Source organism: Diabrotica undecimpunctata, chromosome 9 (genome assembly GCF_040954645.1).
Source record: "Diabrotica undecimpunctata isolate CICGRU chromosome 9, icDiaUnde3, whole genome shotgun sequence".
Taxonomy (NCBI): Eukaryota; Metazoa; Arthropoda; class Insecta; order Coleoptera; family Chrysomelidae; genus Diabrotica; species Diabrotica undecimpunctata.
Genome location: NC_092811.1, coordinates 24,990,846 through 25,001,047, shown reverse-complemented (window position 1 = coordinate 25,001,047; position 10,202 = coordinate 24,990,846). Strand labels below are relative to the sequence as shown.

The 10,202-nt window shown below is 34.2% G+C and overlaps 1 protein-coding gene across 2 annotated transcripts in view; it reads right to left on the bottom strand.

The window, feature by feature from the left end:
* Window positions 1-1,693: 1,693 nt before the first annotated feature.
* Window positions 1,694-10,202, bottom strand: part of LOC140449697 (lysophosphatidylserine lipase ABHD12-like) — a 51,696-nt gene continuing 43,187 nt past the window's right edge. For both annotated transcript variants that reach the window (XM_072542993.1, XM_072542992.1), the window contains 3 exons: window positions 7,123-7,284; window positions 3,972-4,099; window positions 1,694-1,845 (listed from right to left, as the gene is read on the bottom strand). In XM_072542993.1, coding sequence (XP_072399094.1) covers window positions 1,800-1,845; window positions 3,972-4,099; window positions 7,123-7,284 — 336 coding nt within the window. In that variant the 3' untranslated portion in view covers window positions 1,694-1,799. The remainder of the gene's footprint in view (window positions 1,846-3,971; window positions 4,100-7,122; window positions 7,285-10,202) is intronic.

The following is a 10,202-nucleotide window of genomic DNA, read 5'->3' as shown; positions in this document are numbered from 1 at the left end:
CTGGCAGCACCCGGTAAGATGTTGGATGGTTTCTTGAGCTTGGCATCCATATCGGCATTTGTCATTTTGGACTTGAGGATCTTTAACAATATATTTCAGGTAATTTTTTGTTGGAATAACCTGATCCTCAATGGCAAGTAGGAAACATCTTTCCTGATGTCAACCAATAGTTCGATGCTGTATTGTCGACATATTCTTGGCTGATCTCATTGAGATGTCGCCCATGCAGATGTTTACTCATCCAGGTGCGCATTTTTTCTTGCTTAGTCAGTTGCTTTATGTGAAATATATGTGTGAAATAAAAATAAGTTCTTAAATTAGCAATCTGTTTATCCAGTTGCTCACCTATGTCCATAAGTCCTCTTCCCCCTTGATACCTCGGTAATGTTGTTCTCTCTACTGCACTGCGTGGATGGTGTTTTTGCGCCTTTGTGAGAAGTGTTCTTACTTTTCCTTTCCTTTCGGTTCCTTTTTTTGGTGTATGCCTTTTTAGAAATGACTGAGTTGATAATAAGTTGCATTCTTTGCATGGAACCCTTAGCGCATCCTTTCTGTTGAGGCTCTATGACATTGTTTAGAGCACAGTGTTGGTAGATACGCCGGGCTACACAGGATGTGACCAATTTGTACAAAGTTGGAAGACAAGTAATTGGGCGGTATTTTGCTGGATCTCGGGTGTTATTTTGATCCTTTGGTATTAGATAAGTGGTTCCCTGTGTAAGAAATGATTAATCAACATTGACAAACACTCATGAACATTCCAGAAATTCTTTAGCCAGAAGTTTTGATCTCCGTCTGGTCCCGGAGATTTCCAGTTATGAAGCTCTTTGATATTATTTGAGACTTCTTCAGTGGTAAAGTAAAGTGGTACATAGTTGATAGTATTATTATAAGTTTGATACTATTTTCTCCAAGGCTTCTCCTGTTAGGCGTTGTTCTTCTCCTCCTTCTTGATTTTCACTAATTATTTTTACATTCTCATAAGCGTCAACGAATTTGACAAAGTCTTCATGAATGTTGTTATTGTGTTATTTATCTCAAATTTAGAAAAAGCTGTTTCACGTGGGATACGTCAGTCGTTTCGTGTCAAATATGACGGAGTAATAATTTAAACTTTGAATCTAATTCATCATTTGTTTACCACAACATGTTATTAATTGATTTTCACTAGGGCTGTGTTGTATAAAAGTCTCATCCCTTCATGCGATGTTAAACCTTAACAATTCTCCTCATTCATTGGTCCAGCATCTTCGTCCAGAAGCAGAAGGCCATTATCACGATGGCCTCTTTTTGGCGAGGAATATGTTGTCGACCTAAAAACATTTTTCTCGTGGCAAGTGGGATATATGTTTGAAACTAAAAACATTTAAACTGCAAATATTAAAATTTTTTTTTAATTCTCGAGGGAAATGTACACGTTCTAATACATCTTTCACAGGGATCCCTAATCGAGTAGTCTTTTTCTATACTCCACCATCCATTTGAGCAGCCAATGTCTATATACTTACACCTGGATCCAAGTAACGTTTTTTATTTTGGTTTTTCTTGAATACCTATTCTTCATGTAAGTTATTGTTTTAATAATCTAAAGAACTGTTTAAAAAGTGGACGGAAATTATGGAAGAAGGATTGAAGAAGGATGTACAGGATTTATAATTGATTCTATTGAATATCGAGGAAAAAAAACACAAAGTAAGTACTAAAATTTTAGATTTTATTTCTTTAATTTAAAATTAGAAAAGTTGCTCCCGTAATTATCACATCATTCGAGTTCTTGTCGCTATGCGATCATATTGTGTTTACTCTAATTTGTTATCAAAATCTTCACATGCTTCTATAAAGTCCCTAAAACATGAACGTATATATAAGTAAAATCCACTCAAAATACATCAAACACTATATATATATATATATATATATATATATATATATATATATATATATATATATATATATATATATATATAGATTATTCTTAGATAGAAAATAATTAAGTGTTGTGGATGTAAAGTAATTTTTGAATTTTAAACGTAGAAGTTTTTAATATTGAACAAAGATGACAGACTGTGATAAATTTTATCAACATTACATAACATCATTGATGATACAACCTCATTAAGTTTCTCCCTGATGAAGTACATAACCAATGTCCGAAAGCTTGGAATAAAAATTTACAAGAGTACATGTTTCATTTTTTATTGCTGCAAACTCAATATTTAATGTTTACTTATATATATACAGTGATGATTGCCTTAAGAACCGGCAAAATAACGCAAAAGATAGAAAACATAATACGTTGTGAAATAAAAAGAGATGAAAGTAGTAGAGGTGGGAAATTATCGATATTAACCTATAATTTACATTAAATTACATTAGGACTATCGATAGTTTCCCACCTTTAGACGTTAGCTTATGAGCTAGTTGACTTGTCATAATATTACAAGTATGACGTCGAACATTTACATTTTTTAAATTTCGCATAAAGTAAAAACTGATTGAAGGCAATAAAGCAAATGTAATTCTGTGTTGACGAATAAAGAATAACAAGCTATGATAATTCTGTATTGAGAAGAGTGTATGCGACGTCTCAAATCATAGTTTATTTTTGATCAATACTTTAATTTTGGATAAAAAAATACTCCTACTTGAACTGTTTTTACTTACATTACGCGATACGCATTACTATGACTGAAGTCAACCAGCTCATAAGCTAACGTCTAAAGGTGGGAAATTTTCGATAATTCTAATGTAATGTAAAGTAAATTATAGGTTAATATCGATAATTTCTTACCTCTACTACTTTCATCTCTTTTTATTTCACAACGTATTATGTTTTCTATCTTTTGCGTTATTTTGCCGGTTCTTAAGGCACTCATCCCTGTATATATATATATATATATATATATATATATATATATATATATATATATATATATATATATATATATATATATATATATATATATTTGGATACTTGACCCTCCAGTCTTAATAAATTGTCAAAAACTACAGCAAAGCAGCGTCCTGAAGTATTTAAACATGTATCTGAGGCATAGATTCACGTGGAAAAACACATTTTCATGGTTGGTGCTGTGTATTCACTTAAAGTTTCGAATGTCTGTTTCTTTATGACTAAAGATATATTTTTCGTTGATTACATGTCTTATTAGATATTAGTTCGAACCAAAGAGAGGAAAGCAGAATTCCCCACGAAAGAGTAAGCCCCGTTAAGATAGGCAAAATGCCCTCACTCCAGAATTCATGTTTTTAATTTTTTTTCGTTCTATTTGATTAAAGATTAAATAATAAAATGACCAAAAACGTCACTTTTTGGTTTTTATTATTTTTTTTTCGGTGGTTTGCAATCAACTTAAAAATTTCAAAAAAATCACACGCGTAGTTGAGGCTTTTAACAATTATTTCTATTTCTATTTTTTATAGACCCCTATTGTACATAAACTAAGTAAGTCTTGGTCACGTTGACTATTTTTCTCCACTCTTATTGGTCTTGTGCAGCAATCTCCCATTTTTGTACCCCCATATTACGTAGATCACTCGTTAGTGCATCTTTTCATCTTTTTCTTGGGCAGCCAACTGACCTGCCATTGAGCCTTTCCCAGAATGTTGTATTTATTAGTCTTTCATCATTCGATCTCAGTACATGCCCTGATTATATTATCCGATTTGCTACTTTTTGGAAACTACGAAGTAACTCCAACAACATATGGTACCGATCCACTACAAGCTGATACATGGCTCTGTAATGGGTAGCACGACTAAATTGAAAATGTAGAATAAACCAATCGGCAGCACTACGATCGGTTTATAACAGACAGCACCCGAAAAAAAAAAATATTTTAGTTTTTGCAGCCATTTTGCCTTACCAGTGTCCTTAATTTTTGCTAGTTCTTATGCTTGGTGGAGTCATCTCCTTATTTCGATTCAGTATAAACATTTAAAACTATACTTACCCTGTATAGATTGGTAGATCTGGTGACTTATAAATAAACATGTGCCTATAGCCATGTGCCTCAAGAAGATGGTATGTGACATTTCCTTGATATGAACGATCTCTGTTATTTACGGCAATGTTGTAAAGCTGAAATTAATTTTCAAAATTTGTGGTATATAATGAGATAAATTATTAAGATTTTTATAGGTATTAGAAAAATTAATTCACAATAATAACTGGGTAAAGATTGTGTGATATTGAGTAAGTAATAGTATTTTGTAAATGGATTCTTGAGGCAAGGGTGCTGAATAAGCAGATGCCGTGTGCGATAGCAAGAACATATTTTTATATTTGAAAATAACATAATTAGAGAACATAATAAACTGGAGCTTCGTGCAGTAAAGATGGGTTTCATTCCTCCTTAACTACTTATGCGCTACAAACATTGTAGGCCCCTGGCTTCTAAAAACTTGCGTTATTTCCCTCCATTTTTTTCGGTCCCTTGCTTTCTCTCTCCAATTTCTCACGCCTATTCCTGACAAGTCTTGCTTTACTGCTTCCAACCATTTCTTTGGACGTCCTCTTCTTTTTTTTTCCTCATTTCTCCCTTCTTCAGTATTGTTTTAACATTTCGATTCTCTGACATTCGTATAATCTGACCAAGGCATCTAGTTCTTTGGGTTATTTGGTTTTCCATACATCCTCATTTTATTCATTTCTTTATTCGTTCGTCTTCTCCAAATATTGTCTGCCGTCTTTATTCCTCCGAAGATTTTTCTGAGCACCTTTCTTTCCCAGATCTCTACTTTCTTTTCTTCCTGCTGGTTCACAATCCACGTTTCACTGGCATACATAACTGTGGATTGTGGGTCTGATTACTGTCTCGTAGACTCGCAGTTTAGCTTCTCTTGATACAGTTTTTGCTTCCAGTAATGAATTTAGTGACCCTATCGCTCTGCTTCCCTTCATTAATCTTTTGTCTACCTCTTTTTCTTCTTTTCCCGTTTTCGTTATGGTTACGCCTAAGTATTCAAATTCTGACACTTTTTCAAGACTATAGACAGTCTCTGCTCCTTTCATTTTGATATATTTGTTATGTCTCCTCTCATTTCCATATATTGCATTTTTGTTTGGTTTATTATTAATCCGTAATTACCGCGGTATCAAGTTCAAAAAGAACATTCAACATATCGACCTGAATATTGAAGACGAACGTATTGAAAGAGTATACCGATTTAAATATCTGGGATATACAGTAAATGATAAGTGGGACCCAGACGTAGAGATTAAGATCTGAATTGAAATAGCAAGATCCAAATTCATCAAAATGAGAAAGCTCTTAAGCAACCGCCACCTAAGCGTTAACCTCCGATGGCGCGCCAAGAAATGCTACGTACTCTCTACGCTACTTTACGGAGTTGAAGGGTGGATGTTAACAGCAGCAACTATAAAGAAGTTAGCGGCTCTAGAAATGTGGCTGTATCGACGCATACTGAAAATACCTTGGACAGACAGAGTGACCAACACAGAGGTATTAAGACGAATGGGTAAAGAGGTGGAATTGTTAACAACTGTTAAAAGGAGGAAAGCGTCATACCTGAGCCATGTGTTCCGTAGTGATAAGTACAGTCTGCTACAGCTTATCGTGGAAGGCAAGATTGAAGGTAGAAGAGGTCTAAGAGATCTTACGTGTTAAATACAACGAAAAGATCGCCAAGTACAGAGATCTAGAAATACAAATCAGGAGACAATGGAGAATGGAAAGTACACATACAGTACCTATTATTCTATCTACTACTGGTGTTATTCCCAAAAACCTCCTAGAGAACATAAAACAAGGCCATACAGAAAGCTGTACTCCTCGCGACGTCCAGATGTGTACGAAAATTTTTGGAAGATACTCCAGAATACCAAGTCACCTAGGGCTCGATAACACGGAAAGAGTCCGACCAGAGCTCAATCCTTTTGATATCGTAGGTATCTGGGATGAGTGAATTTTCCCCTTAGAGGATAGAGAATAATAATATTTTTCGCTTCTTCTTCAAATTTCTGGAAAAGTTTTTCTAAATGTTTTTCTGTTCTCGCAAGTATCACTACCATCCGCGTACGCTATTTACTGTTCCCTGCTATTGAAAATAGTCCTGTCTGTGCACATATTTGATCTTCTTAGGATTTGTTCTAATACTAAGTTGAATAAATTAGTTGATAGCGGATCACCTTGTTTTAAACCTCTATTCACTGTGAACTGTCTAGAAAAGCTTTCTTCCATTGTTACCCTATTCATCGTGTTCCTAAGCGTCATTCTCACTAGCCTTATAAGCTTTTCTGGTATTTCTAATGTTCTCATGTTAACATACTTATTTGATCAGTAGTTGTTCTTCCTGATCTAAAACCTACCTGGTATTCTCTAATCACCTTGTTGTCATATTTCATTAATCTTTTCCTAATAATTTTTGCAAGTATTTTATAGACTACTTCTAATGGTGCTACACCTCTATAGTTTTGCACTCTGTTTTGTCTCCTTTTTTATAGATAGGACAAATAAGAGCGCTATTCCATTGTTTCGGAATTTCTTCCTTTTGCCAAATTATTAGTGTCAAGTGAAATATCCTTTCCTTCAATCTTTCGCCACCTTCCTTAAAAATATCAGCTGGGATACCACATCCTCCTGCACTTTTGGTATTTTTTAGGTCTCTTATTATTTCTTTGACTTCATTCAAAGTTGGTTCCCCGCTTGTTCCTTCTTCATCTTCTTGCCAATTCTCATTTCCCTCAAGTTCCTCTTGTTGGTCTGTATTTAATAGATCTTCGAAATATTTAGCCCATCTGTTTAATTTTTCTGTTGTTTCACCTAGAAGTAAGTCTTCTTTATTTCTGCAATACTGTGGATTATTCTTTGTACTTTCTCTGGATTTCTTAACTTTTTGGTAAGAAATTCTTTACCTCTTTGTTTATGTAGACTTCTTCTATGTTTTTCAATTGCTTTTTAATTACTTAACATTGAAAAAAACCTGTCAACACGGTTACCATACAAATTATTACTTTAAAAAATACTGTGTTAAAAGGAAAATGTAAATAAAGTCTACAAAGATAGATTGTCAAAATAAATTGCACCCAAGAAGTACGAACATTCATTTATATTAAACTAAATTGCTAATTATAATTATTACCTCTGTAGCGAACGAATACGGAATAATGTCGTCGTCTTTGGCGTGGACAATCATAATGGGACAGTCTACATCCAAAATATGTTTTGCTGAATCGAAATTAAAATCGTTGTCTATCATAGGTTGTATCAAAGTTGATCTGAACCAAGGCAGCCACGAGAACATCTGAAAACAACTTATTTTAGTATATAGTACAGTAAATATGTCCCTTACTACTATCAAATATCACAATTGTAAAAAGTGACTCTTGTTTTAATTATTTTTTGTAGTCCAGTAAAATTGGACGTTTACCCTACAGAAAAAAATATTTTTGTTCCGACAAAAAAAGAAAATTTATAATAATATGCGTTAAGATAGAAGAGATCTCATTTTATATGAAATCAATTTCAATAATTTGACTGGTCTATTTTTAAACTATTCAAATGTTTTGGCAAAGATTTGGGCCAAAAAAAAATGTAACGTTATCACCGTGTAGGATTTAACTTGAAGTTATCTGCAACGTGGTAGTTAATATCTTTCTTTAATGGTAGATAATGTCTGCGATCAACAACATCATCGCAAATTACGGTAACAACGCCATTGTTCGGGTAGCAATTTTATTGTATCTGTACGTCGGTTTCATAAGCGCACTGACAGCGGTTTCATAAAGCAAAGAACAGAATTGTTTGTAGTATTATTATTAGTGAAGGAGCTCTTACGTTTACTTTTTGTGAATTGTAATTAGTTTGATTCAATTTGATGACGAATAATAAATATGACTGACAGTATTATAGTGAACCGTGTATATCAAAAAGAAACGTCACAATTTAACATCCGAAGAAAAAACTATGATCGGAAATGTGTTTGAGGGACTTAGAGCCAGAGGACAAAATATGAGTGTAAACGATGTAGTTAATTATGTAGTATTTTGACAAAAGTTTCCGAAGCTAGTATGTACAGAGTAATTAAAACAGATGATGAAACAAACGATAATAATACTTGAAAGTTGAGACAAGAGGAAGGAAACAAATAAAATTGGATGATACAACCAAACAGGCCATTCGTCGTGCTATATACACATTTATTTAAAAAGGAATTACCAAATATAAAAAAAATTGCTTCTTCTCTTCAATTCAATGAAAATATTCCAAAAATATCGTGTTTTGTTACGTACTTTACGTGAAATGGACTTTAAAGGTATTTCAAGAGAAAGAGGAAGAGAGATAGTACCTCTATTGAAAAATAAGAAATTATTTTATGGTGCAGAAAGTATCTGAAACAAATAACAGAATTTCGAAGAGATGGAAAAAACATATATAGATGAAATATGGTTAAATGAGGGAGATACTGTGACAAAAATATGGCAGGATTTAAATGTGAAAGGCAAACGACAAGCTTTCCTAACTGGTTTGTCGACAGGTTTAAAAGCCCCATCCGGAAAGAGAAAACGCCTTATTATTAGCCATATTGGCAGCGACTCAGTATTTGTTGAAGGTTTAAATGCATTTGTTTTTAAAAAGACTGGAGATTATCATGAGGAAATGGATGCAGATCATTATCAATAATGGGTTTCAGATATTCTGTTAAAACTCGAACCAGGATCTGTTATTGTTATGGATAATGCTCCATATCACTACCGGATTGTAGAACAGTTATCATTCACTAAAGGGAAAAAAGCCGAGATGGCGGATTGGCGTACTAAAAAACATTAAATTCGATGAACCAATTTTGAAAATAGAGTTACTAAACTTACACGGTATCATTAAGATCATCATCATCATCATCATCATCATCATCATCATCATCATCATCATCAATGGTGCTACAACTCTTCGTGAGTCTTTGCCGCGTTTACTATTGCCTTCCATGTTTGTCGGTCCTGTGCCAGTAATTCCCATTGTCGCACTCCCATTTTCTCTAGATCTTCTTTGACTACATCTTCACACCTTTTTCTAGGGCGCCCTACAGAGCTTCTTCCCTCTGGCCTTTCCCAGAACACATTGTTAATAAGGCGATTGTCGTTACTGCGTATCACATGCCCTGCCCATCTGAGACTATTGGCCTTTATATATCTGACTAGATTTTCTTTTCCGAATAGAGACTCTAGCTCGTTATTGTATCTGCCCCTCCATTCGTTTGTCACGCTGTCTCTGCAAGGGGCATATATCATTCGAAGAATTTTACGTTCCCAAACCAGCAATTTATTTATTTCTTTTTTTGTTAGCGTCCATGTTTCGCTTCCATACGCGACTGCTGGTCGTATTATGGTCTTATATACCCGAATTTTTGTATCTCGTGAAAGAAGTTTTGACTTCATTAGATGTTGCATTGCAAAGAAAGATCTGTTTCCTGCCATTATTCTCGTTTCAACTTCTCGCTCTAATTTGTTGTCATTTGTGATCGTTGCTCCTAGATATTTAAATTCTTTAACCACTTCGAAGTTGTGATCATTTATAGTAATGTTTCGCCTTATTCGCCGTCGTTCTTGTTTTGAGACGACCATGTATTTTGTTTTGTCTTCATTTATTTTTAGACCGATGTTTAATGCAGCTTCTTCAAAGCTCGAGAAAATATCCTTAATTTCTAATGTTGATTGTGCTACTGCGTCTACGTCATCGGCAAAGGCTAAAATTTTTGATCCCCGAGCAGTTATGTCTGGTTTCATTTTTGGATATATTTTTCGCATGACATATTCTGAGGCCAGGTTAAACAACAATGGGGACAACGGATCTCCCTGTCTCAGTCCAGAATTTACGCAGAAAGCATTTGATATTTTCCCCCCTATTCTAACTTGTGCAAAAGAGTTACTTACACACATTTGTGATACCGCAGCTAGTTTCTTGGGTCATTGGGATCATTAAGATAAATACATATATTAAATATGTAGTAGATGAAATCCCGCGAGAACGAGGCGTAATTGTAGTTCGATTGCCGCCATACCATTGTGAGTTAAACCCGATATAACGTATATGGGCTCAAATAATAATGAAGTAGCAAGGAAAAATGTTACTTTCAAATTCAAGTATGTAAAAAATCTGCTTAATAGTGCCTTCAGCAATGTGATCTTACGCTCGTGAATAAAATTTATCGAAATTATAGTGAAA